The sequence below is a fragment of the Eulemur rufifrons genome, chromosome 9 (genome assembly GCF_041146395.1).
Source record: "Eulemur rufifrons isolate Redbay chromosome 9, OSU_ERuf_1, whole genome shotgun sequence".
NCBI classification, from domain to species: Eukaryota; Metazoa; Chordata; class Mammalia; order Primates; family Lemuridae; genus Eulemur; species Eulemur rufifrons.
In genome coordinates, this window is record NC_090991.1 from 15,178,483 (window position 1) to 15,204,503 (window position 26,021).

General features: G+C 51.6%; 3 protein-coding genes across 4 annotated transcripts in view; all 3 read left to right on the forward strand.

The window, feature by feature from the left end:
- Window positions 1–7,028, forward strand: part of PRPF8 (pre-mRNA processing factor 8) — a 34,516-nt gene extending 27,488 nt beyond the window's left edge. Inside the window, exons 35-43 of the mRNA XM_069482169.1 lie at window positions 852–965; window positions 1,051–1,224; window positions 1,501–1,694; window positions 2,805–3,044; window positions 3,142–3,283; window positions 5,792–5,932; window positions 6,081–6,220; window positions 6,323–6,525; window positions 6,707–7,028. Coding sequence (XP_069338270.1) covers window positions 852–965; window positions 1,051–1,224; window positions 1,501–1,694; window positions 2,805–3,044; window positions 3,142–3,283; window positions 5,792–5,932; window positions 6,081–6,220; window positions 6,323–6,525; window positions 6,707–6,861 — 1,503 coding nt within the window. The 3' untranslated portion in view covers window positions 6,862–7,028. The remainder of the gene's footprint in view (window positions 1–851; window positions 966–1,050; window positions 1,225–1,500; window positions 1,695–2,804; window positions 3,045–3,141; window positions 3,284–5,791; window positions 5,933–6,080; window positions 6,221–6,322; window positions 6,526–6,706) is intronic.
- Window positions 7,029–7,599: 571 nt separating this feature from the next.
- Window positions 7,600–10,812, forward strand: RILP (Rab interacting lysosomal protein). Its single transcript, XM_069483495.1, has 8 exons — window positions 7,600–8,057; window positions 8,131–8,224; window positions 8,317–8,423; window positions 8,512–8,757; window positions 8,905–9,050; window positions 9,412–9,534; window positions 10,017–10,100; window positions 10,364–10,812. The coding sequence occupies exons 1-8, from the start codon at window positions 7,830–7,832 to the stop codon at window positions 10,569–10,571; spliced, it is 1,236 nt and encodes a 411-aa protein (XP_069339596.1). The 5' UTR covers window positions 7,600–7,829; the 3' UTR covers window positions 10,572–10,812.
- Window positions 10,813–11,184: 372 nt separating this feature from the next.
- SCARF1 (scavenger receptor class F member 1) lies at window positions 11,185–24,156 on the forward strand. Of its 2 annotated transcripts, none has more exons than XM_069482172.1 (11): window positions 11,185–11,387; window positions 11,690–11,751; window positions 11,974–12,075; window positions 12,904–13,429; window positions 14,947–15,165; window positions 15,543–15,671; window positions 16,411–16,514; window positions 19,901–20,024; window positions 21,291–21,412; window positions 21,494–21,640; window positions 22,304–24,156. In XM_069482172.1, the coding sequence occupies exons 1-11, from the start codon at window positions 11,287–11,289 to the stop codon at window positions 23,161–23,163; spliced, it is 2,496 nt and encodes an 831-aa protein (XP_069338273.1). In that variant the 5' UTR covers window positions 11,185–11,286; the 3' UTR covers window positions 23,164–24,156. The 2 variants fall into 2 exon arrangements, with proteins under 2 accessions (XP_069338273.1, XP_069338274.1); XM_069482173.1 differs by having other exon boundaries at window positions 21,531–21,640; window positions 22,304–22,405.
- Window positions 24,157–26,021: the final 1,865 nt, after the last annotated feature.

Consider the following 26,021-nt stretch of genomic DNA (forward strand, 5'->3'; position numbering starts at 1 on the left):
CCTCAGCCTCCCGAATAGCTGGGACTACAGGCATGCGCCACCATGTCTGGCTAATTTTTTCTATGTATTAGAATTTCTTTCTATTTTTTAGTAGAGAAAGGGTCTCACTCTTGCTCAGGCTGGTCTTGAACTCCTGAGCTCAAACGATCCTCCCGCTTTGGCCTCCCAGAGTGCTAGGATTATAGGCGTGAGCCATTGTGCCCAGCCCACAGTCTTATCTCTTAAGACTTACTTCTTTGTGCAGTGTTCTTTTTTATTTGTTTGATTTTGAGAGAGTCTTGCTCTGTTGCTTGGGCTAGAGTGCCATGGCATCAGCCTAGCTCATAGCAGCCTCCAACTCCTAGGCTCAAGTGATCCTCCTGCCTCACCCTCCCGAATAGCCGGGACTATAGGCATGCACCACCACACACCTGGCTAATTTTTCTATTTTTAGTAGAGACAGTGTCTCACTCTTGCTCAGGCTGGTCTTGAACTCCTGAGATCAGGCAATCCTCCCGCCTCCACCTCCCATCCCAGAGTGCTAGGATCACAGGCTTGAGTCCCTGCACCAGGCCTGTGCAGTGTTTTATGATCCTATTAGCCTTAATTTCTTTTGTTTCTGAACTCCTATAATACAGTAAATGGTTTAGCACATAATCATATACTGGTTTGTGGTATTATTTATATTGTATAGGTTGAAAAACCCTCTTGGGGAAAAGACCATCTGACACTTTTTCTACCTTCTGACTACCTAACATTGAACACCAGTGTTCAATAGAAACAGTTAGATTATTTCAAGACTAAGATCTTCTGTTCTAGTTGATCTGGGACAGTAGCAACTCAATTTCCATTTTCTTCTCTCTTGTTTTTAGTTAGCTAAATGGAAGACAGCTGAGGAGGTGGCTGCCCTGATCCGATCTCTGCCTGTGGAAGAGCAGCCCAAGCAGATCATTGTCACCAGGAAGGGCATGCTGGATCCATTGGAGGTAAGAGGAGGGTGGACAAGGTAGAAGAAAGGAGGCTTGAGACGTCTAGGCTCTGTTTCTAATCCTGGACTTGATCTTGTCTTAGGTGCACTTGCTGGACTTCCCCAATATCGTAATCAAAGGATCAGAGCTCCAGCTCCCTTTCCAGGCTTGCCTCAAGGTGGAAAAGTTTGGGGATCTAATTCTCAAAGCCACTGAGCCCCAGATGGTTCTCTTCAACCTCTATGATGACTGGCTCAAGACTATTTCATCTTACACGGTATGAAGCCACCTCAGGAAGAGAGAGGGTCACTCTAAGAGGAGTGGGTTTAGGGTTAGGAGAAGATCTTGTACCTTAGGTTTTCCCACAGCCTGCTTTAATGGGGCCATTTTCACATTTTCTTTCTGTGGATGGGGCACAAACTCAGGCTCATGGCAGGGATTGGGACCTTAGAGTTTGAAATCCGTTCTTGGGTTTCCTGAAAGGATAGGATAGAGAAAAAGGGGAGAGCCTCAAACAGCTAACTTGCCCCAACTCTTCCAAATCTCCTCCCAGGCTTTCTCCCGACTCATCCTGATTCTTCGTGCCCTGCACGTGAACAATGACCGGGCAAAGGTGATCCTGAAGCCAGATAAGACTACTATTACAGAACCACACCACATCTGGCCTACTCTGACTGATGAGGAGTGGATCAAGGTGGAGGTGCAGCTCAAGGATCTTATCTTGGCCGACTATGGCAAGAAAAACAAGTGAGCAGTGGTGCTGGGGAGACAGATGGGAGGTCCAAAAAGGGTCAAGTGGGTGGCTCAGTATATGGCTTCTGGGTTTTGAAACATTTAGGCTCAGAAGTTTCTCAAGAAATTATCTTAGAGATGCCTATGGAAGAGTGCTAGGCAGCATCTTCAGATAGTATAGAAAGTCTGTGTTTCAGGGCTTCACTCTGGCTCTTGGCCATTGTTTCTCAGTGGAGGCACTGTTGCCATTTTGAGCAGGGCATTTCTTTACTGTCCATATATTACAGGAAGTCTTTTTTTTTTTTTTTTTTTTTTTTTTTTTTGAGACAGAGTCTCACTGTGTTGCCCAGGCTAGAGTGAGTGCCGGGGCATCAGCCTAGCTCACAGCAACCTCAAACTCCTGAGCTCAAGCAATCCTCCTGTCTCAGCCTCCCGAGTAGCTGGGACTACAGGCATGCACCACCATGCCCGGCTAATTTTTTCTATATATATATTTTTTTAGTTGTCCATATAATTTCTTTCTATTTTTAGTAGAGGTGGGGTCTCGCTCTTGCTCAGGCTGGTCTCGAACTCCTGAGCTCAAACGATCCGCCCACCTCGGCCTCCCAGAGTGCTAGGATTACAGGCGTGAGCCACCGCGCCCGGCCTTACAGGAAGTCTTAACATCCTGGACCCCGTGTACCACTGCTGATAGCACTCTCACACCTTCTTCCCCTCCCCTCCCTCCTTCCCTGTCATCATGGCAACCAAAAATGTCCATAGATTTCCAAATACCCCCGAGGGTGACTGACAGTACCTCCTCTGATCACCAGCATTCTATGGTTTCTGGTGTTTCCATTTTTGAGAATTGTCCTGAGCCAGGGCAGTTCTTGTCAAGGAAGAGTGGGAGTTAAGGATGGTGACTAGCTAGAAGGTACGCATGCAGAATGCCATCCTGCTTGCGATCTGATGAATCTTAGACGTATTTGTGCATCTCCACTTCACACTTCCTTTAGAAGTGTCACTTGAGGATTGTCTGAGACAAGAATATGGGCTGCCCTGTCCTACCAAGTTATACCTTTGCCATTGAAGCAGAAGTGACCAAGGGGTAGGGATCCTTGTGGTGTAACCACACTGTCCCCACAGTGTGAACGTAGCATCACTGACACAATCAGAAATTCGAGACATCATCTTGGGTATGGAGATCTCAGCACCATCACAGCAGCGGCAGCAGATAGCCGAGATTGAGAAGCAGACCAAGGAACAGTCACAACTGACTGCAACACAGACTCGCACTGTCAACAAGCATGGTGACGAGATCATCACCTCTACCACCAGCAACTACGAGACCCAGACTTTCTCATCGAAGACTGAATGGAGGGTCAGGTACTGTAAAGGGCAAGAGGGTAGGGATGGAAGGGTTTGCTGGCACTGCCTAAGGTGGTTGGGCTGAGAGATGCTGACATTCCCTACTTGGTTTTAGGGCCATCTCTGCTGCCAACCTGCACTTAAGGACCAATCACATCTATGTTTCATCTGATGACATCAAGGAGACTGGTTACACATACATCCTTCCCAAGAATGTGCTTAAGAAGTTCATCTGTATATCTGACCTTCGGGCCCAAGTGAGTAAATGCGCTCAGCTAGGCCACAGTGTGTATCCAACATATTATGTGTCTAAAATTCACCTGAGATTTCCTGGAACTTGAAACACTGGTTTCAAGATTCATGAACGAATAATTATACAAGGATAGCCAAAACATCAAGGAGGATTTTGGCTCCCAGGAGACATCAAAACATAAGACTGTGGCAATTAAGAGAATGTAGTAAATGTAGTATTGGCTTAAAAGTTGTTGGAAGAGAATAGCATATAGTCAGAAATAGATTCTTATGTATGTAGTACATTCATGTCTGTGGACTAAAGATGTCTTATGATATTGAAACAATTGGAAAAAGGCTAGATCCCTGCCTCACACCACTTATAAAATCTAGGCATAGTGAAAAATCTATAAAATACTAAACTGTAGAGTATTAGAAGAAAATATTTCTGACCTTAGTTTTGGGATAGCCTTCTTAAATAAGACCAAAACCATAATCAAAATTAATAACTTGTAGGCCGGGCGTGGTGGCTTACGCCTGTAATCCTAGCACTCTGGGAGGCTGAGGCAGGCGGATCATTTGGGCTCAGGAGTTCGAGACCAGCCTGAGCAAGAGTGAGACCCCGTCTCTACTAAAAATAGAAAGAAATTAGCTAGACAACTAAAAATATATATAGAAAAAATTGGCCAGGCATGGTGGCGCATGCTTGTAGTCCCAGCTACTCGGGAGGCTGAGGCAAGAGGATTACTTGAGCCCAGGAGTTTGAGGTTGCTGTGAGCTAGGCTGATGTCACGGCACTCTAGCCCAGGCAACAGAGTGAGACTCTGTCTCAAAAAAAAAAAAAAAAGTTAATAACTTGTAAATGATACAGGTTACTATAAAGGACAAACTAAAAACAAAAATACTTTAAGAGATAGTGGATTAGTGTATAGAATAGGAAATTCTCAAGTTGATTTAAAAAAAGAATCATCTGTAGAAGAATGTGCAAAGAATATGAAAAGGTAGTTCAGAAAAAGAACTGCAGATGGCTAATATAATTTGAAAGTATGCTCAAACTTTATCAGAGATGTTCATATTTTAGAAAACACCGTTTTGTGGCCATCAGGTTGGCAAATTTGAAAAGGTTGTTAATATCCTGTGTGGATGAGTTTACAAGAAACAGTTCCTCTTACTTTGTTAATGGCAGCATAAAATTTAAAATACCACCTAGTGGGCTGGGCACAGTTGCCTATGTATGTAATCTCAGCGCTTTGGGAGGCCAAGAGTTAAGACCAGACTGGGTAACATAGTGACACCCCATCTCTACAATAAATAAATTAGCTGCGTGTGGTGGCACACACCTGTAATCCCAGCTACTTGGGAGGCTGAGGCAGGAGGATTGCTGAAGCCCAGGAGATCAAGGCTGCACTGACTTATGATTGTACCACTGCACTGCAGCCTGGGCAACAGCGAGACCCTGTCTCTAAAAAATAAAATGCCACCTAGTGCTTGTTTTACAGATGTGTTTAGCTTGTGAAAATTCATTAAGCTATATGCTTTGTGCCCATTTGTTGATGGATACTATATTTAATTATCAACTGAGGAGCTCATGAATGATGCAGATTGCTGAACACCACCCAGGAGATTCTGATGTGGGTAAGCCTGGGATGAGGTCCATGTTAAAAGCATTTTTAGGCCGGGCGCGGTGGCTCACGCCCCTAATCCTAGCACTCTGGGAGGCCGAGGTGGGCGGATCGTTTGAGCTCAGGAGTTCGAGACCAGCCTGAGCAAGAGCGAGACCCGGCCGGGCGCGGTGGCTCACGCCTGTAATCCTAGCACTCTGGGAGGCCGAGGCGGGTGGATCGCTCGAGGTCAGGAGTTCGAGACCAGCCTGAGCAAGAGTGAGACCCCGTCTCTACTAAAAATAGAAAGACATTATATGGACAACTAAAATATATATATACAAAAAAAAAATTAGCCGGGCATGGTGGTGCATGCCTGTAGTCCCAGCTACTCGGGAGGCTGAGGCAGTAGGATCGCTTAAGCCCAGGAGTTTGAGGTTGCTGTGAGCTAGACTGACGCCACGGCACTCACTCTAGCCCGGGCAACAGAGTGAGACTCTGTCTCAAAAAAAAAAAAAAAAAAAGAGCGAGACCCCATCTCTACTAAAAATAGAAAGAAATTATATGGACAGCTAAAAATATATATAGAAAAAATTAGCCGGGCATGGTGGTGCATGCCTGTAGTCCCAGCTACTCGGGAGGCTGAGACAGGAGGATCCCTTGAGCTCAGGAGTTTGAGGTTGCTGTGAGCTAGGCTGACGCCACGGCACTCACTCTAGCCTGGGCAACAGAGTGAGACTCTGTCTCAAAAAAAAAAAAAAAAAGCATTTTTAACAAGCACCTCAGGTGATTCTGATGCAGGGGGTTCTGACCACATTTTGAGAAACGCTGTCTGTGTTCTTGGGGGAGGGAAGGGAACACAGGGCTGACAGCCCAGACTTTCAACTGGTACTAGGAATAAACAGTTTTGGTTCCTGACACCTTTGTCTCCAGATTGCAGGGTACCTGTATGGGGTGAGCCCACCAGATAACCCCCAGGTGAAGGAGATCCGCTGCATCGTGATGGTACCACAGTGGGGCACTCATCAGACTGTGCACTTGCCTAGCCAGCTGCCCCAGCATGAGTACCTCAAGGTAAGTGGTGCTGACGGATCTTGGGAATGTGAGAGAACGGGGGCTTTCTGCTATCAGGTGGTAGAAAGGCAGGCATGTTACTCTCATGGGTGGGATTGCTATCTGCCGATGGGATTCTGAACAGCTCTGTGTTGCTCTTTGCCTGTAGGAGATGGAGCCCTTAGGTTGGATCCACACTCAGCCCAATGAGTCTCCCCAGTTATCACCCCAGGATGTCACCACCCATGCCAAGATCATGGCTGACAACCCATCTTGGGATGGCGAGAAGACCATTATCATCACCTGCAGGTGGACTTGAGCCCACTTGGGAGGAAGTATGGTGGGGTAGGCATTGCAGGCCAAGGCCCCGAATGATGGCCTGAGCTCTTACTCTGTCCTCATTCCTCACAGCTTCACACCAGGGTCCTGCACACTGACAGCCTACAAGCTCACCCCCAGTGGCTATGAATGGGGCCGTCAGAACACAGACAAGGGCAACAACCCCAAGGGCTACCTACCCTCACACTATGAGAGGGTCCAGATGTTGCTGTCAGACCGCTTCCTTGGCTTCTTTATGGTCCCTGCCCAGTCTTCGTGGAACTACAACTTTATGGGTACGTGGGCTGTGTGTATTTGTGTGTAAGTGAGGGGAGCACAAGACAGGGGGGGTGGTGTTGGGGATAATGTTAGACCATCACTCTTAGCTCTTGGGGCCTGACTCTGGCTCGGAGACGGCCCAGGCTGCATGAGGCAGGTGGACCCTTGTTAACATTTGATGTCTCCTTCTCCCCTAAGGTGTCCGGCATGATCCTAACATGAAATATGAGCTACAGCTGGCAAATCCCAAAGAATTCTACCACGAGGTGCACAGACCCTCCCATTTCCTCAACTTTGCCCTCCTGCAGGAGGGTGAGGTCTACTCTGCGGACCGCGAGGACCTATATGCCTAGTTGTTCCCTTACCTCCCGCTTCAGACTCCTAGAGGCTGGAGCCTCTTAGCCCCCACAGACAAGCTGGTGACATTCAGCAGCTTGGCCCCTTTTCCCTCTGTATTGTGCTTATTGTGTTGATCTGATGGCTTGTAATTGTGAACAAAATATAATAAATTTTGTATAAATAGTTTGGGGGCTGTTTTTTCCCCCTGAGCTCAAATTCTGGGTGTAGGTCTGGGTAGGTTTGGCAGATTGACTGGGGCAGTTCACAGCAAGGTGCTGGGCTCAGCCTTGACAGGGGATACGAGGCCCCCTCCCTGTTCAGGGCTTTGGGGCTAGATGTCCCCTAGACTCAGGGAGCTGAGGTGGGGTCAGGCTTCCACACTCCTGCTACCTCGACCACATTTGCTGGTTTCCTTCCAAAATATTGTACTTGGCAAATCATTACCCCTTTCAACCTCTCTGGGTCTAGGTGTGCCTTGGAGCTGTGGTACCCAGCCCAGCCCCTTTTAAAGCTTCCTGAGTCACTCTCAGTCAAGGAAACAAACACATGGGTGGACAGTCTGGCTGTCCTGTGCCAGTCAAAGGCCAGTGACTAACCTCATACCTGTCACCTCTTGCCTGGAGTGGTTGGCTGCCAAGTTGGCCCCGTGACTCCAAACACGGGGGTGGAGCCTGGACAGGGCACTGTGGGGAGGGCTTGACCTAAGTGACCACTTACAGCTCCGAGCCTCTTCAATGACTGGCTGGAAGCTGGCTGTCCTGTTTCCTGTGACCTTGGGGATTGAACAGGACAGGGCCCTGGGGGGCCTAAGGACTATCTCCCTTCCCTACGCCTTTTCCCTTAATCGCTCCTCCCCCACTCCCTGTCGCTTCTACGCTGCCACTACTGTCCTAATCTGCTTCCTGGGCGGAACTGTTTGGGTTTTTCCCGTCCTAGCCGCGGGGGAAGTGGGGTTAGTCATAGCCCCAGGCCTTTGGGGGACATGGAGCCCAGGAGGGCGGCGCCTGGAGCACAGGGCTGGGGGCCTCGAGTGGCAGCAGGGTCGGGGACGTCCGCAGAGCTCGTGTACCACCTTGCGGGGGCCCTGGGCACTGAACTGCAAGAGCTGGCGCGCCGTTTCGGGCCGGAGGCGGCGGCTGGGCTAGTGCCGCTGGTGGTGCGGGCGCTGGAACTCATGGAAAAGGCTGCGGTGGGGCCGGCCCCGGACTCGGTGAGTCACTGCCCCCTCCCTTCGCCACCCACGAGGCCGGCGGGGCCGAACCCTGAGACCTGGGCCTCCCCAGCTGCAGGTGTCGGCGCAGCAGGCCGAACTGGAGCTGCGGAGGCTGCGGGAGGAGAACGAGCACCTCCGCAGGGAGCTGCGCGCTGGGCCACAGGGTGAGTGCAGGCCCCGGCCAGGACGAGGGTGGTTGGGGGCCGGCTCGGGGCCGCCCCTCCGCAGGCCGCCGCTTAGAACGCCCCTTCCTTAGAGGAGCGCGCGCTGCTGCGACAGCTCAAGGAGGTGACGGACCGACAGCGGGACGAACTCCGGGCGCACAACCGGGACCTGCAGCAGCGCAGCCAGGAGACCGAGGCGGTAAGGGCGGGGCGGCGGGCGCGGGGCGGGGCTCCGTTGGGCCCCGGGCGCCCCGCCCGCCAGCCCTCACCTCCTGCTCCGCCCCCAGTTGCAGGAGCAGCTGCAGCGCCTCCTGCTGGTGAATGCAGAGTTGCGGCGCAAGCTGGCCGCAGTGCAGACCCAGCTGCGCGCCACGCAGGACCGCGAGAGGGAGCGCGAGCAGTCCCGCGAAGGTGCCCTCGAGCTGGCTAAAGAGCGGGCGAGGGGCCAGGCCGGGGGCCCCGGGTGTGACCAGAGACAGGAGCCCGAACGGGCAGCCGTCGGCATAGGAGCTCCGGGGACCACTGAGGACCCAGTGAGTGCCGGATGAGGGCAGGGACCCATCCCAGTACTCAGTATCTGGCACTCGAGTGGGCACTTGGGCAAGGTTTGCCTCGCACCTCCTCTAGAGGTCCTGGAATGGCTCCGGGGCAGGGACCCTCTGACCATGCCTGTCCCGCAGGTAGCGGCCACCCAGCAGCCATGGAACCCCTCAGAGGCAGGGCAGTGCGGGTTCAGTCGGGAGGAGCTTGAGCAGATCCTTCAGGAGCGGAATGAACTCAAAGCCAACGTGTTCCTGCTCAAGGAGGAGTTGGCCTACTTCCAGCGGTGAGGGCTCCGGGAAGCTGAGGGGGCTCCACTCACATCTGTTCCTGGGCCTCAGATCACCCCACCTCATTTTTTGGTTCATTGATGTATCCACAGTGACCTGTGCCAGGCCCTGCCCTGGGCACTGGGAGGACATGAATTACACAGCCCCTGCTCTCTGGGAACTTCATCCAAACAGGGGAGAGGGTCACAGCAGCGGCGGCAGGGGTGCCACCTAAGCTAAGTCAGTGTGAGGGGGTCAGCAAGGCGGAGTGTTTCAGGTGTTTCGAGGGGAAACAACATGCCCAAGTACTCGGGGTGATACCTACTGTTGGCATCTCCACCGCTTTCTCCATGCCCCTGCCCCTGCCCTCTTCTGTAGGGAGCTGCTCACAGACCACCGGGTCCCTGAGCTTTTGCTCGAAGCCATGAAGGTGGCTGTCAGGAAGCAGCGGAAGAAGATCAAAGCCAAGATGTTAGGGACACCAGAGGAAGCAGAGAGCAGGTATGTCCCTGCCTGCATTCCCACTGAGTGAGCCCCCCGCCCCTCGTTCTGCTGAGCCTGGTGGCCCAGGCTGGTCAGCCCCCGAGCCTGTGTCCAGCCTGCCACCCTTCCCTCTGGATCGCACTGCTCCCCCGTGCCCTGCCTGTGGTACCCCCCCCCCCGCTGAAGAAATCTGCTAATGCTGCTTCTCCACGTTGGTTATGCGGTAACCTGCCCTGGCTGGGTCTGAGTGCTCTTAGAGCGGTGAGACCGTAGCTGCAGCCGGGTCGGGGGCCTGCTGTCTGGCAAGTTATAAACTGAAAGCCTCAAGATGTCCTGCATCTCTCCAGCGTCTCCTTCTCTTCCAGCCTTGTGGGCTCTGCAGTCACTCTGTCCTCCCCCTGCTGCTTCTGGGGGCCTGGCAGAAGGCCTAACGTGATCCCCACTCCAGTCATCCCCAGGGCCTTGACAAATGGCCCTCACATCTCTCTCCTCTGTCTCAGTGACGAAGTGGATGGCTCATGGCTCCTGCTCACCAGCGATAAGGGAGACCACTCCCCACCCCCTGAGTCCAGAATACGGAGTTTGTATGTTGGGGGTGGGGAAGGGCAAGAGTGGGGGGTGGAGGAGGGGCCCCACCTGGTTCTCAGTGCCCCCTTTCCCTTCGCTGCCTGTCGCCCTCCTGCCCTGGGCTCTAAACACACCCTCCCCTCCTGCTTCTCTGGCCCCGGCCCCGGTCCTCCCCATTTCTGCATGCTGCCCTTCCTTCCCTCTCTGTCTCTTGCCCTCAGCCCATGTCCTTGACCTCTCTGGCTTTCCGGCTCAGAGTGCCTCTTGGCTCTCTCCCCAGCTTTGGCCCATGGTATCAGGGTGAAGCAGAGGCCCCCAAAGCTGAGACCAGCAGCGGCACTCCCAGCAAGCTAGGGGAGAAAGAGGAGGCCTCCTCGCAACCTCACTTGGAGCCTGTGGGCAGCCCTACAACCCCCAGCCCTGACCAGCCCTGCTCTGCTCCTGATAAACATCTTTGTCTAGGAGCCTCAGCTGCCCCAGAGGCCTGACTTTGGGTGCGGGTGGATGTGTGACCTCAGATGGGGACAGGGGTCCCTCCTTCGCAGCACTGCCCAGAGCTCTTCCCAGTCCCGGCTTGCACCAAGGCACGATGAGGACTGCACCTGCTTCCCTTCTCTGCAGCGGGCCTCTGGGGCCAGATATGAAAGGATGTCCCGAGTCTCAGCTTCCCCATCCCAGGGGTTTGTGCAGACGGCCTGAGCTAATGTAATAAAACAACTGCGCATAGTACCCAGAAATGGTTCCATGTCTGTCTGTCAGGGGTCTGTCCCCACCTCCCAGCTCTGGCGGGAGCAGGGGAAGGCTGAGGGCTCCCCACAGGGTGTCCTTGGTCGGTCACGGGGTGGGAGGCCTCGCCCAGCTGTGACTGCGCTTTGGGACTGCAGCCTGATGGACAGCCTGGCTCCCGCCCTCACACACCCTTTTGCCTGTCCCCAGTGCCCAGGGACCTGCCGCGACCTCCTCTGGCCGCCTCCAGACTAAGACCGGCCCCTTAAACCCCGACTCAGCCCTTCATGCCCCTTCCTCTCCCTTTCATTTTTTAGCATTGGTCTCCCCAACCCGCCCGCCCTCTCAGGGAGGTGCCTCATGGCATCCCGCCCCTCCGGCCTGGTTTCCTCAGGAAAAGCCTTGGGAGGAAGTAGGGAGGGGGTCGGGAGCTGTGGGGGCCAGATTAACCCAAGCCCTCCCACTGCACTGGCCGCCATGGGGCTGGGACTGCTGCTCCCATTGCTGCTGCTGTGGTCTCAGGGGACCCAGGGGTCCGAGCTGGACCCCAAGGGGCAGCACGTCTGCGTGGCCAGCAGGTGAGTCTTGTGGGAATCTCATGGGGGAGGGGGGCATGAGACATTTTGGGGAAGGAGGAGATGGGGAAGAGGTCATGGGGCTGAACGGAGAGCATCTGGGGGGCAGCATGGAGGGTGGTGGAAAGTCATGGCAGGTAGAGGAAAGGCCAGGGAAGGAGAGGGGAGGGACTGGGGACACCAGGGTGAGGAAGCTTGGCTAGGCCTCCCCAAGGGGCTGAGGCAGCCTCCCAACCTCAGCCAGAGACAGTGACCCGCCCTGCGGGCCCAGGCTGCCCCTCTGCTGACTCCTTTCTGCCCTACAGCCCCTCCGCTGAGCTCCAGTGCTGCCCAGGCTGGAGGCAGAAAGATCAAGAATGCACCATCCGTGAGTAGCCAAGACAAACCCCCAGCCCAGGAGAAGGGAGGACACAGCCCGGTGACAGCCCTTCCTTCCTACCCTTCTGAGCCCTAGCGCCGGGGTTTATCCCCTCCAGTCCTAAGAGGGTGGCTCTTGAATGGCAGGGCACCAAGAGCCAGTGACAGGGGCAGGGGTGTCCCCTGGTCCTGCACATCCCAGTCCTTCCGACCTGAGTGGGGTGTTTTTCAGCCATCTGTGAGGGGCTGGATGCCTGCCGGGAAGATGAGGTGTGCGTGAAACCAGGCCTCTGTCGATGCAAACCTGGATTCTTCGGGGCGCAGTGCAGCTCTCGTGAGTCTCAACTGCAGGAGGAGGTTGCCGGGCAGAGCTGGCCACAGGGGTGGGGCGGGCGAGGTGAAGCAGGTAGAAATGTAATCTTAGAACATCAGGGCCCAGGATCCCTCCAAGCTTCACTGAGGAAATTGAGGCTCAGAAACAGGAAGTGACACACTCCTGGGAGATTCCCTGGGTCATCTGGTTTTTACTCAAATCCAGAAAGCCCTGCCCACTCGGGCCCTTCACCTTCCTTTTCAACTTCTCAGAAGAGGTGCCCATGATTCCTGTTTATTGAAAATGGGTGCATTCTCAGTCTCCCCCACACGCACCTCACAGGGGGTCGTGGGTGGAAGGAGGCCCCCTGCTGGGGGGAAGAGAGGATGGGAAAGGGGGTGGTAAGCAGGATGGCCAGAGGGTGGGCACCAGGGGTCACTGGCATGGAAGGAAACACGGGGGGAAATGTGGCTTCTGCTGTGACCCTGGTGGGCAGCATCCAGGCCTGAGATCTGGAGGAAACCCAGCTCACGTCCAGCCCAGCGCCGTCACAGTAGGGAAGGAGGACAGGGCATGAAGGAAGTCCCACCCACTTCTGTGTGACTCTGGCAAGCCCCTTTCCCACTCAGGACCTCTGAGTGTGTTCTGGAATGTGAAGTGGGAGGCTGGGCCACTGCTAAGGATTTCTGTAGTTCGGAGCCTGGGGCAGGAAGCGAATTGTGCCCAGGAGGACAGGCTGCCAGATGTTCCAAGGGTCTGTTGGCCCCTCTTCCTTGTGGGAAGGGACACAGAGAGAGGATCGGTGCCCAGCCCTGAATCCGCTGACCCCTTCCGTCCCCACCCCCGCAGGTTGCCCGGGCCAGTACTGGGGCCCCGACTGCCGTGAGAGCTGCCCCTGCCACCCGCACGGCCAGTGCGAGCCGGCCACAGGCGTGTGTCAGTGCCAAGCAGACCGCTGGGGCAGCCGCTGCGAGTTCGCGTGCCTCTGTGGCCCCCACGGACGCTGCGACCCCGCGACGGGCGCGTGCCGCTGCGAGCCGGGTTGGTGGTCGCCCACGTGCCGCCGCCCGTGCCAGTGCAACCCGGCGGCGGCGCGCTGCGAGCCGGCCACGGGCGCCTGCCTGTGCGAGCCGGGCTGGTGGGGCCGCCGCTGCAGCTTCCGCTGCGCCTGCAACGGGTCGCCGTGCGCGCAGGAGTCGGGCCGCTGCGCCTGCCGGCCGGGCTGGTGGGGCCCCGAGTGCCGGCAGCAGTGCGAGTGCGCGCGCGGCCGCTGCAGCGCCGCCTCCGGCCAGTGCGCCTGCCCGCCCGGCTTCCGCGGCGCGCGCTGCGAGCTGCCCTGCCCGGCCGGCAGCTACGGGCAGCAGTGCCGAGACCGGTGAGCGGCGCCCGCCGGCCAGCGCGCCGAGTAGGGCGGCGGGGGCGGGGGCGCGCGGCGGGAAGTGCGGGAGGAGGGGTAGGGGTCCGCGGTGCTCTCCAAAACGTATGCCAGGCAGAGATGAGACAGGAAAGAAAAAACCCTCGTTACCCATAAAAATTTTTAAAATTATAAAAGAAAAAAAAAAAAAACCTTGTTACTCCTGGGCCCGCCCCGCCCTCCCCTTTTATCCAATTAAGCAAAAAGTACTAGTAGGTACTAGCAAGCCATCCTGAATTAAAGAGTGAATCAGGTGACCAAAGGACGGCAGGTCCCTTTAAGACTCAGTGACTTTCAAACTTTGCCTGGCTCCGCTCACAAAGGGACATTACATCCCACCTAACACATATAACACATATTCGTCTTATATAATATAACTGAAATAAAAATGTAACGAGACAACACATATTTAACATACTTACCTTTGCTATATATACATACACATACACTGTAATATTTCCTTTCTTTGTTTTTTAAAAATGCTGATGAGAAGCTGGGTGAGGTGGCTCACGCCTGTAATCCTAGCCCTCTGGGAGGCCGAGGTGGGCAGATCGCTCCAGGTCAGGGGTTCCGGACCAGCCTGAGCAAGAGCAAGACCCCGACCCCGTCTCTACTAAAAATAGAAAGAAATTAGCTGGACAACTAAAAATATATAGAAAAAATTAGCCGGGCATGGTGGCACATGCCTGTTGTCCCAGCTACTGGGGATGCTGAGGCAGGAGGATTGCTTGAGCCCAGGAGTTTGAGGTTGCTGTGAGCTAGGCTGACGCCACTGCACTCTAGCCCAGGCAACAGGGTGAGACTGTCTCAAAAAAAAAAAAAAAAAAAAAAATGCTGATGAGGATCAGCTAAATTGATTTTATAAACCCCCCTTCTCTACCCTACTCATGCATATGGCCCACGTATATGATTCCAGGTAATTAAGTATCTGGAGAGTACTACCAGTAACTGTTAAGCATCAATGGGAAATTAAGGTAAACTTCAAGAGAAAGCTGGAGTGGGCAGAAAAGAAGATAAGGTAAACTTGAAATTATGTTGGTGAAAACAGTTTATATTGTATTTTATGCATTTTCGTATTATGGGCAAAACTACTAAGTCCTGTTGATGCCAGACCTGGGGGCGACTGGTGTGAGAAGGGGAAGGGAAAGGCCGGGCAGAAGGGAAGCAGAGGCTGTGGTGACTTGGCTGCCCTGGCTGGGCTGCCAGCTCTGTCACCCTGGAACCCAGGGAAGGATGGGTCACAGAACAGGGGCTTAGACATGGAGAGGGATGGAGTCCTATGAGAGCGCTCAGAGATCATCTCTCCTGCCTCTTCATTGTACAACATGGGGAAACTGAGGCCCAAACCTGCCGGAGTGACCCAGCTGGCACCTGAACACCCTCCAGGGCCCCTAAAGCCCTGAGTGGCCAGTGCGTGGGTGGGAGGGGCAGGTGCTCTATCCACCCCCGGTGCCCCCATGAACACCTTCTCTTCTCAGCTGTGGCCACTGCAAGCAAAATGAGCCGTGTTCTCCAGACACAGGCAGCTGTGTGTCCTGCGAACCAGGCTGGAACGGGACCCGGTGCCACCAGCCCTGCCCACCTGGCACCTTTGGCGAGAGCTGCAGTCAGCAGTGTCCCCGCTGCAGGCTTGGGGAAGCCTGTCAGCCAGACACTGGGCTCTGTCAGCACTGTGACCCTGGCTGGCTGGGGGCCAGGTGAGGGGGCCACCCTGCCCAGGGTGGGGTGCACCTTCCCTCAGGACCCTTACCTTGAGTGGGCCGCCCCTCCCCCAGCACATCCGTTCGCACAGCCCTCTGGGGCTCCTGGCCAAGGCCAAGGGAGAGCGGTGGGTAGGATTCTCTTCTGGCTCCCCACCACTCAGGCCTCCTGCCCTTTTCCCCCCAGGGAATCTGTAACCTGTCACCTACTGGGTTTGGCCCTGGGTTCAAGGCTATGTTTTCACCTGAGCTTCACTGCTGAGGAGTGCCCAGTTGGTCCCTGGGTCCAGGAGCATGGGGCAGATGGGCAGGTTCCCCATGGTGGGGCCAGGCCTGCCCTGCCTTCCCACTCCCTGAGCCTTGCCTCACCCCAGGTGTGAAGACCCCTGCCCCACTGGCACCTTTGGAGAGGGCTGCAGCTCTCCCTGCCCCACCTGTGTTCAGGGGGCCTGTGACGCTGTGACAGGGGAATGTGTCTGCAGTGCCGGCTACTGGGGGCCCAGGTAAGGACTGGAGCCCTGGGGGCAATCTGCTTCCTCAACTTCCCTTCCTGGGCCTCTCTGCCTCCCAGACACCACTCAGCATCCTCATAACCAAGAAGTTACTCCTCCTGTTGTAGGGAGTTCCAAAGGAAAGTCAGATGATGCTTAATCTAAAAGGACTGGCTCCCTGACTAGGTGGAGAGCTTATCTGGGTGCAGGGCTCCAAACCCCACTGTCATTTCCCTAAGGTCTTCAGTGTAGAACAATCAGTGTCTCCAGTTAGGTTTTCCACCTCGAGGACAGCACGTCCTGTTAAATGGAAGAGACTTCATTTCATAGAGGAGAGGCCTGAGGCCCAGAGAGTGAGGGGCAGCGCTGGGCCTGGCTTAGACCTGCAGACCCTGAAGGCATCTCTCTGGGTGCCCTTGGCATCTTGCTTGTTTCCATTAGCGCTGAGTGGCAAGGGATGAGGACAGTTGCAGGTAGACCCTGCCCCCAGGGTTGCACACTGGCCAGGGAACAGCTGGGCAGCTTTTGGGTGGTCTCCCTGGAAGGTGGGCTTAGGGGCTGAGGGATTCTCCAAAACAGTGCCAGGAGTACTTAGAATGTGGCTCAGAGGCCAGAGTGGCCCACTCAGGCATCATCCAGGAAATTATCTGGTGGAAGGTGGGGACAGTGCCCAGAAATCTACCGTCCCCTCTCCCCTGCCTGCCTCCATCCCTTCTCACCCAGCCTTCAGCCTGCCTCTCCTGTTCCATAGCTGCAACATTTCCTGCCCATCCGGCTTCTATGGAGACAACTGCTCAGTGCCCTGTGAATGCCCAGAAGGATCCTGCCACCCTGTCTCTGGAGCCTGCCAGCTAGGTAAGGTGGAGGGAGGGTGCGGGGTGTGGTAACCAGGGAAAGTCTGGCCCAGGGGTGGGGAACCTTTTCATGTTGGAAGGCTGAATTAATTTAGCTGTAATCAAAAGGCTATATTCAAGAAACTTCAATTAGATATACTTAAAAGTGTACATTATTTAAAAAAAAATCTACTATGTACTTAATAATTTCAAAAAATGAAAACTGGTAATTTTAAAGTTAACCTTTTGATGACTTTGTTGTGTCTGCTTTTTGCTGGAAAGCACTTGAATATTTGGTTGCAGCATGGAGGTCCGAAGTTTCAGTTGATGCACTAGATGGTATCAGTCATTTGTGACCTTAAGGGTGTCTTGATTTGGGTTAGGTAGGAGGATGTAGATTTCGCAGCAATAAGTGGTTGAAAAGCAAGAAAGCATTTTGGGGGCATGTTGCCGAAGGCATGGATATTCTGCATTTTTCTTTATTTCACTTGTATCTTTCTTAGCATCAAACAATGACTTTAAAATGTCCTCTACTGATAGCTCAATCAATTCTATCTGTTGTTCTTTAGGTGCCTAGGTGATATCAATTAGGTGAGGCTGAAATGCTCATTTGAGTGTGATGTCATGATTCTCAAAGTCAGTGGAACCTTTCATTGTATTCTCCAGTTAATAGGTCTATAACAACTGCATGGTCTTCAAATGATTCTCATATATCATCCTGCTAATCAATGACCTTTGCTCATTGGGGAAAATGTTCATCTGAAATTTCCTTTTGAAAAAGTGTTTTGAGGCCGGGCGCGGTGGCTCACGCCTGTAATCCTAGCACTCTGGGAGGCCGAGGTGGGCGGATCGTTTGAGCTCAGGAGTTCGAGACCAGCCTGAGCAAGAGCGAGACCCCACCTCTACTAAAAATAGAAAGAAATTATATGGACAGCTAAAATATATATATAGAAAAAATTAGCCGGGCATGGTGGCGCCTGCCTGTAGTCCCAGCTACTCGGGAGGCTGAGACAGGAGGATCCCTTGAGCTCAGGAGTTTGAGGTTGCTGTGAGCTAGGCTGACGCCACAGCACTCACTCTAGCCTGGGCAACAGAGTGAGACTCTGTCTCAAAAAAAAAAAAAAAAAAAAGTGTTTTGAAAAAAGATAGCTTTTTTTGAAATGCTTGGATTTTTTGCCACGTATATATAGACTTAGTTTTACCTTACAAAGAAATATTCAAGTCATTTTGATTTGACATGATATCACACAGAAATGCTGCCTTCCTGTAGAAATCTTCTTTCAATGATTCACATTGCTGATTCTGTTCTTCATAAAATTTAACTGTCTGTTCATGCAGAGATAAAATTTTGGCTAACACCTGTCCCTGCAATAGCCAACACACTTTAGAATGATAGAATGATACAGCAAATCCACACTGAATACCTCATCCTTCTGAAACTGACAATGCTGTGTTGCATTTGCACCAATATGTTAATAATACTTATAACTTGTTGCAAAATGTCACTTAAAATAGTAGCTTTAGCACAGAGATTTTGCTGATGCAAAATACAGTGAAAATAAATGAGAGCATCTGGATGTTAATACTTTTTTAAAATCTGTGCAATAAACCCTTCATGTTTTCGTGTCATGGAAGGTGCACTGTCTAACATACACTCACTAAATTTACCAAATTCAGTTCAATTTCACGACATTTATCTTGAAAGTTGTTGAAGACATGTATTCCCCCTGTTCTATTCACAAGAGTGCCCAAAATGAGTAACTCTTTGCAGCAAAGAAAATCTTCTGTTATGATCAGAATGAAGTATAAAGCCTGCATTGAGTCAGTAGTATCAGTTGATTCATCTAAAGTGATAGAATAATACATATTTTCCTTTTGAAGTATTGCATGAAGTTGTTCTGTTAAGTTGAAGGCTAATTCATGCTGCCAATCAGTTATGGGTCTCCTTGAAAGAGACAGTTGTTTGTACTTTGAAACAATATCAGGGTCTAAGCATCCTACAACTTTACTGAATGGCTTCCCTTTTTTCCAGAGTATATAAGCTACTTTATAAGTTGCTTCAGTGGCACTGTTTCCAGGTCTTATTGCTGCTTAAAAGAATTGTCTTTGCTTTTCATCTTTTAATTTTTGCAATACAACCTTTCACGCCTCTCCCTCTAATAAAATATTTGTGATCCTTATGAGTGTTATAATGCTGATGAGCATTGAATTTCTTTAATGTTGATATTGCAGTATCACAAAGCAAGCAAATCATCTTATCTTTACCAGAAACAAGACAATATTGCAATTCTCAACCCTCATTAAAAAATCTGTTTACTTCCTTCACCGTTCTCTTGGTCTTCTTTGACATAGTGGGCTGTGAAGCAGACAGAATTAAAAAATACTGTTGAGCTGTGCAACTATTCACAAATTCCACTTCAAACAGAAACACTGTGCATCGTTGTCAAAAGCTAATAACAGACTGGCGTACTGGACCCCCATAAACTCTCGCCTCACATGGTAGTGGTGCCAGTCAGGCAAGAGAAGTTAGAACCAAATCATGAGTGTAGGCTGGGCACGGTGGCTCACGCCTGTAATCCTAGCACTCTGGGCGGACGAGGCGGGCGGATTGTTTGAGCTCAGGAGTTTGAGACCAGCCTGAGCAAGAGCAAGACCCCGTCTCTACTAAAAAAATAGAAAGAAATTAGCTGGACAACTATTTTTATGTTTAAAAAAAAAGAAGAAAAAAAATAAAAAGACAAATCATGGGCGTAGCAGCCATCAATTTAGCCCTTATGGCTTACTAATGTTCTAATTGTGCTGGTCAATCTGGGAGGATTATTTTGTTGAAACTTATTTTATTCTTTGGTATTTTAAATATGTTTATTTTAAAAGTAAAATACAAAAGATGAACAAATATGTATTACTAAAAATAAAAGGATTTGTTCTGTAAATTTTGGATTCAGGCAAAAGGCTGCACTTAAGGACTTAGAAGGCCACATGTGGCCTTAAGGTCACAGGGTCCCCACCCCTGTTCTGGCCCTTGAGATGGGCTCCAGGGGCCCATCACTTGCCAGGGAGGCTGGGCCCACTTCAGAGACATTCACTATGCCTGAACTCTGTGTGGATGCTTTGGGGTCCCCTGAAGATGTAACAGAGCCCCTGCCCCCTAAGAAACCAGGAAATGAGCAAGCAGGGCTAGACACCGGCATGGCATGAAAATCGGCGATTTCATGGAAATGGAATGGGCTTCTGGAATGGGCCATGGACCTTGAGGAGGAGTCACACCAGCAGAGAGGCTTCCTGGCGGTGGGGAGGGCCCCCCGGGTAGAAGATTCTGGGGAGGAGGCAAGTCAGAACTAAAGGCAAGACATGGTGTGTGGAAGACAGAAAGGCCCTGAATGTCTGACCATCTCCTGCTCCCCCCAGGCCCTCACAGTCAGGACGCCGCCCTCATCGCGGGCATTCTTGTGCCTCTGCTGCTGCTGCTGCTCCTGGGCCTTGCCTGCTGCGCCTGCTGCTGCTGGGCGGCCCGTTCGGACCCCAAGGACAGGTGAACACTGGCCTGTCCCTTCCCTCCCCCACAGCTCAGGCCTGGGGTGGGACAAGGTGGCATCTGGTTTCCTTTCAGGGATGGGGAAGGGCTGGCCTTGTCACACACAAGGTCAGAGGTAATGGAGGTAGTTTGGCAGTGGCTGTGGCATGGAGACACCAGGTCAGCCACCTACCTTCCTCGGAAGCCTTCGATGGGGAAGTTTCTGAGTTGCACAAGTAGGGCCACTGGGCACCAGGCTGCAAACCAAACCTGCAGCAGGAGGCTGAGAACAGACCGACGGGGACCAGGGGAGGAGGGTGGGGAACATGGAAGCATTAGCCCAGCTCTGGGCAGGGAGGGAAAGAGACCAGGCCCCAAACGCCCCAGAAAGGAGAGTGACATAAAAGTCTGCACAGCGGTTTAACAGAGAACGTGGCTTTCTGAGAGACGGAGGGGGCCGCAGGGGAACGTTGCTCACACAGAGCCTTGTGGCTTTACGAAACCTCTTCACATCTGTCGGCTCCTTTGAGACTCACAACAGCATGGGGATTTGGAACAGGGCATGGTGGGGCAGGACGATTATTGTCCTCAATTCGCAGAGGACACTGAGGTCCAAGTTGACCCAGTTAGTCACTGGCATGCACAAAGCCCCCACCCAGCTTTCTGGACTCTTTGTCCGGTGCTCTCTCATTAGTGCATGTGCTAATCCGTGAGCTTGTGCTTGTCTGGGTTGTGGGGCACTTGCAGGTAAGCAGATCCGGTCGCCCCTGCCCCAGGGCATAGAGGCGGGGGTGGGGGGGGGGGGAGAAGCCCCTCACAGGAGCACGAGGACATGTGCAAAGTGTGTCAGAGGAATGGTGACAAGCGGAGCAGTTACTTCCAGCTTGGGGGTGGAGGAGAGTTGGGACAAGGACAGGCTTCCTGCAGAGGGTGCCACTTGAGACAGGTGAGCTGGGGTTCAGCTAGCATAATAATAACAGCTGAATTTGGAGGAACTCCCACCAGGTGCCTGACACTGTGTTGGGTCCTGCAAAAAGCTCTGATAGATGGGATTGTTGTTCCCATTTTACAGAAGAGGAAACTGAGGCCCAGGGAGGTGAAATCTGGGCCAGAGTTGTTCTCCAGGTCTGTCTGACTCTAGAGCCACACTGCCTTCTGTGGCAGGCCTGAGTCTTGGGCTCAATGATTTGGATTGTATTCTGAGGCCACTGAAATAGATGGCTAGGTGACACAGGTCACCTTGGGTCTTGTGCAGAGACCACTGTCCCTGTCCTACCCTCCCAGGCCAGTGAGAGATGGAACTGCCGTGTCCAGGATGAAGCTGCAGGTCTGCGGGGCACTGGCCAGCTTGGGCTCTGCACTGCCCTGCGGTTCCCTCAGCACCCACAAACTACCCTGGGTGACAGGTAAGTGGGTGCTGGAGGTTGGGGGCTGGGATGGGACCCGGCTTCCCGTCAGACTCTGCACCTGACCCGGAGCCCCTACAGTCTCGCACCACGACCCGGAGATCCCCTTCAACCACAGCTTCATCGAGCCGCCCTCTGCTGGCTGGGCCTCTGACGACTCCTTCTCTTCTGATCCCGAGTCTGGAGAGGAGGACGAGGGTCCTGCCTACTGCGTGCCACCCCAAGAAGGTAGCCCCAGCAGCCCACTCAGCCCCTGAGTGTGCCTGCCCTCCGCATCTCTCCTTTAGTCCTCCTTCAGCAAACGTTGATTGAGTGCCCATTCTCTGCCATCACTGTTCCTAGCGCTGGAGTCACAGCAAAGAACAAGAGCGACCCTGTCCTCCCCAGGCTTGTAGACTGGGGGACTGTAGTCAGACACGTTGTCGGACAGTTACAGGACAGAGGGATACGTGCTTTGATGGGGCTTGAACACGCAGGGGCTCATAATCCAGCCACGGCAGGGAAGATGTCTGTGCTAGTGACATTGGAGCCGAGTCTGGCAGAATCAGTAGGAGTTAGCCAAGTGCAAGTTAGGGAGAAGCGGGAATGGTGTCTCAGGAAGAGGGAACAGCATACACTACACAAAGGCCCACAGGTGAGAGGGACCTGGCTCTGGGACACCGGGAGAGTTTTAGCTTGGTTAGAGCGTGGTAGTGGTGCACAGTCGGGAGGGTGGGGAGAAGAGTGTAGGAGAGGCAGAGTCCACCTAAATTGCCCTTCCCCTGCCTCTCTGCATTCAACTCTGTTCCTTGCCCCATTTTTGAGGCCTCCCGGAAGATGCTGAGCTGTGGGTGGGGTGAACTGGGGAGGGCCAGCCCAGCTCCAGCCAAGCTCTTCCGTCTCCTCTGCCAGGGATGGCCCCTGAGGCCCAAGCAGCGTCGTCAGAGGCCAGCCTGACTGGAGGCCCCTTCCCTCCCCCCGAGGATGCCTCCACGCCATTCGCCATCCCGCGCACCTCCAGCCTAGCCCGGGGCAAGCGGCCGTCAGTCTCCTTTGCTGAAGGCACCAAGTTTGCACCGCAGAGTCGCCGAAGCTCAGGGGAGCTCTCCAGCCCAGTCCGAAAGCCCAAGAGGCTTGCCCGGGGAGCCCAGACAGGTCCTGAGGGCCAGGAGGCCGAGGAGTCCATAGGTCCAGAGCAAGCAGAAACGGATGAGGCCCTTCCTGCTGCCGCCAGCCCCAGGGATTCAGCCATTGGCCGCCGGTGGGTTCCGCTCGGTGGCCGGACAGTGGCTGAGCGTGTGGAAGCCATCGAGGGCAGTGTTCAGGAGAACTCAGGCTCTGTGACCACAATCTACATGCTGGCAGGGACGCCCCGGGGATCTGAAGGCCCTGTCTGGTCCGTCCTCCGCCGTTTTGGTAGCTTCCAGAAAGGCCAGGCAGAGCCCAAGGTCAAGAGTGCCATCCCTAAGCCTCCACGCCGGGCCCTGAGTCGGAACAAGGGCAGCCCTGGGCTGGCCTCTGGTTCTCCCAGCCAGAGCCTCAACTTGGCCCCAAATGCCGAGCTTGCTGGAGCCGTGGAGTCAACAGGAGTCAGACCAGAGGAAGTGGCCAGGGGGCTGGGGTCTGGCACTGAGAGCTCAGGGAGGGCCCAGGAGCCGGTCTCTGGGGGTAGCCCCCCAGAACAGGATCCCCAGAAGCAGGCTGAAGAGGAAAGGCAGGAGGAGCCCCAGTATGAGAATGTTGTACCCATCTCTGGGCCACCAGAGCCCTGAGGACCTTGAATTTGGGGAGTGGGAAGACTATGGGTGGGGCCGGGGAAACTGCCAATGGATCAGATTGTGCCTTGTGCTGGAAAATGATCCCAGGGCCAGAACAGACATACTAGAGCCTCTGCCCTTCCAAGGGAAAAGGCAAGGGTTGGAGGCCAGTTGGCTCTGGGCCCTGGCGGTGCTCCAGGAGTAGGTCTGGAAGGCCTGGGCAGAGACCCCGCAGGACGGGGTCAGGAAGGGGGAAGAGATGGCTGCAGGGACTTTTCCTCTGTTGTCCTGGACTCTGTTAGCCCCAAAGAGCTATTCTTTCTTTCATTTGGAAAACATTTTGGGAAACAACCTAAATGTTTGATGATAAAAGATTGGCTAAACAAATATTTCTTATGATATATTACTACATAACCACTAAAGATCGTGTTGTGCAAGAATATTTAATATGGGAGAATGTTCCGTGCTATGGTGTTAAGTGTGTAAAAACTATTAATAAGTTACAAGTTAGGGTATACATGACAGTTCCATTGTTTTCTTTTTATAAACTATTTCTTTTTGCCTCTGGATACATGTTTAGAAGTCTCCCTTTTGTGTATATTTTGTGATTGTCTAATGAACTTTTTTTTTTAAAGGATGTATGGGCTGGGTATGGTGGCTCACGCCTGTAATCCTAGCACTCTGGGAGGCTGAGGTGGGAGGACTGCTCGAGCTCAGGAGTTCAAGACCAGCCTGAGGAAAAACGAGACCCCGTCTCTACTAAAAAGAAAAAAAATTGAAAAAGTTAGCCGGGCATGGTGGTGTGCACCTGTAGTCCAGGAGTTTGAGGTTGCTGTGAGCTAAGCTGATGCCACGGCATGGGCAACAGGGCAAGATTCTGTCTGAATAAATAAATAAATAGATGTGTGTGCATAAAAGAAAGACTCAAGGGAAAGTCATCAAACAGTAATTTTCTCTGGAAGATGAGATTGTGAGTGATATTTATTTTCTTCTTAAACTATTGTGTAATTTGTAAATTTTCTATGGTGAACATTCTTTTCTACTTTTCTCACTGAATTTTATAAAAAATTATAAGAAGAGCCAGGGGTAGTGGCTCATGCCTGTAGTCTCAGCTACTGGGGAGGGGAAGGCTGAGGTGGGAGGATCCCTTGAGCCCAGGAGGTCAAGGCTGCAGTGAGCTATGATTGTGCCACTGTACTCCAGTCTGGGTGACAAAGTGAGACCCCCATCTCTGAAAAAAAAAGAAAAAATTATAAAAAGCAATGTTCTTTGTTAAAAATAAAAAGTACTAACATTACATACATGTATAAAGTAAAACCTAGATTTCCCTTCTCTCCAGAGGCAGTCTGGGAGGCCAGGAGAGGCAGGACTGACTTTTCACTGAATGTCTTTTGTTCTGTTTGAATTCTTTGTTCACATATTGTATTACCTAGTCAGAAAAAGAAAAGGCTTCCCTTCTATCCCAGTGCTCAGAGAATCTCATTAACAGTTGAGGTGCCTCCTCTCAGATATTTTTCTGTACACCTGTAAACAAATATTTTAAACAAAAACAAAAAAGCATATTAAGCACACTGTTCCACACCTTGCTTTTTATTTTTTATTTTTTCACACCTTGCTTTTTTAACTTAACAATATATCCTGGATATTGTTCGATGTTAGTAAATACAAAGCTACCTCTTTTTCTAAAAAATGACTACATGGGAATCCATCCTGTAGAAATAACACAGGTTATTTAAATCATTCCCCCTGCCAATGGACAGTTGGGTTGTTTCTAATTGTTCTGATACAATAAACAATGATGCAGTATACCATTTTTGTCTATATTTCATTTTGCATTTGTGCAAGTTTTTCTATAGAATAGATTCCTAGAAGTGAAATTTTTGAGTTACAGGGCAGGAACATGAGACATTTCTGTACTTACTCCAAATTGCCCTCCAAAAAAGTTCCATGGGTGTGTGTTCTCACAAATTATGGTGGTATCCATTTTCCACACCCAATTTAGTAGGTTAAAAATGGTATCTCATTATTTTAGCACAACAAAAATAAAGTAATATATGTTAAACCTTTAAGTTAAATCCTATACAAATAAATATTTTGTTTTTGTTTTTGAATCATCAAAAATATCTCATAATTTGAATTTCTATGATTATTCTAAGGTAATAGCTATTCGTATTTTTCCTATAGATTATCTGATTATATTCTTTTACCTATTTTCAATTGAGGTATTCATCTTTTTCTGATTGATTTATAAGTGCCTTTTATATATCAAGAATATTAATTCTTTGCCCTATTTGTGGCTGGTCTTTTAATGCTGTTTATAATTTCTTTCTTTTTTTTTCTAAAGAAGTTTAAAATTTTAATTTAGACAGTCTTTTTCTTTATGGCTTCTGGGTTTCATGTTGTGCTTAGTAAAAAGATCTTCTCTACCCTAAAATCAGTGAAATAATCTACATTTTCTTCTAGTACTTTAGTAGTTTTATTTCTTTATGATTTTACAACAGTGCTGGGATTGGGTCTTTTTTTTTCTTAACAAAAAGACTGAAAAAAAATTAAAACAGTTTCATTCAAATAGACCTGGGTTCAAATCCAAGCTCTGACATCTTGTTTTTTGACCTTGGAAAAGTTACCTAAAGCCTCAGTTATTTCATCTGAAAAACAACAAGAATGCCCTTCTCCCAGGGTTGTTGTGGGGATTAAATGACACAAAGGACATAAAGCACCTGGTAAATGTTTAGCTGTCAATAAAAGGTAATTATTATTGGCATTGCCATCATTCTCTCAGCTTTGAATCCTTTACCCTAGATCCTGGTACATTTCACCCCTTTTCATTCTTTCATGTTTTCATTTGTTCATGTTTTCATTTCACAAACTCA

What these genes read in the sequence shown, in the direction of transcription:
- RILP (XM_069483495.1), top strand. Translation starts at nt 7,830, where the DNA reads ATGGAGCCCAGGAGGGCGGCGCCTGGAGCACAGGGCTGGGGGCCTCGA. An exon ending in CGGGGACCACTGAGGACCCA is followed by an intron (nt 8,758 to 8,904) that starts GTGAGTGCCGGA and finishes CCTGTCCCGCAG; the next exon opens with GTAGCGGCCACCCAGCAGCC. An exon ending in GAGTCCAGAATACGGAGTTT is followed by an intron (nt 10,101 to 10,363) that starts GTATGTTGGGGG and finishes CTCTCTCCCCAG; the next exon opens with CTTTGGCCCATGGTATCAGG.
- SCARF1 (XM_069482172.1), top strand. Translation starts at nt 11,287, where the DNA reads ATGGGGCTGGGACTGCTGCTCCCATTGCTGCTGCTGTGGTCTCAGGGG. An exon ending in CGGGGCGCAGTGCAGCTCTC is followed by an intron (nt 12,076 to 12,903) that starts GTGAGTCTCAAC and finishes CCACCCCCGCAG; the next exon opens with GTTGCCCGGGCCAGTACTGG. An exon ending in GGGCAGCAGTGCCGAGACCG is followed by an intron (nt 13,430 to 14,946) that starts GTGAGCGGCGCC and finishes TTCTCTTCTCAG; the next exon opens with CTGTGGCCACTGCAAGCAAA.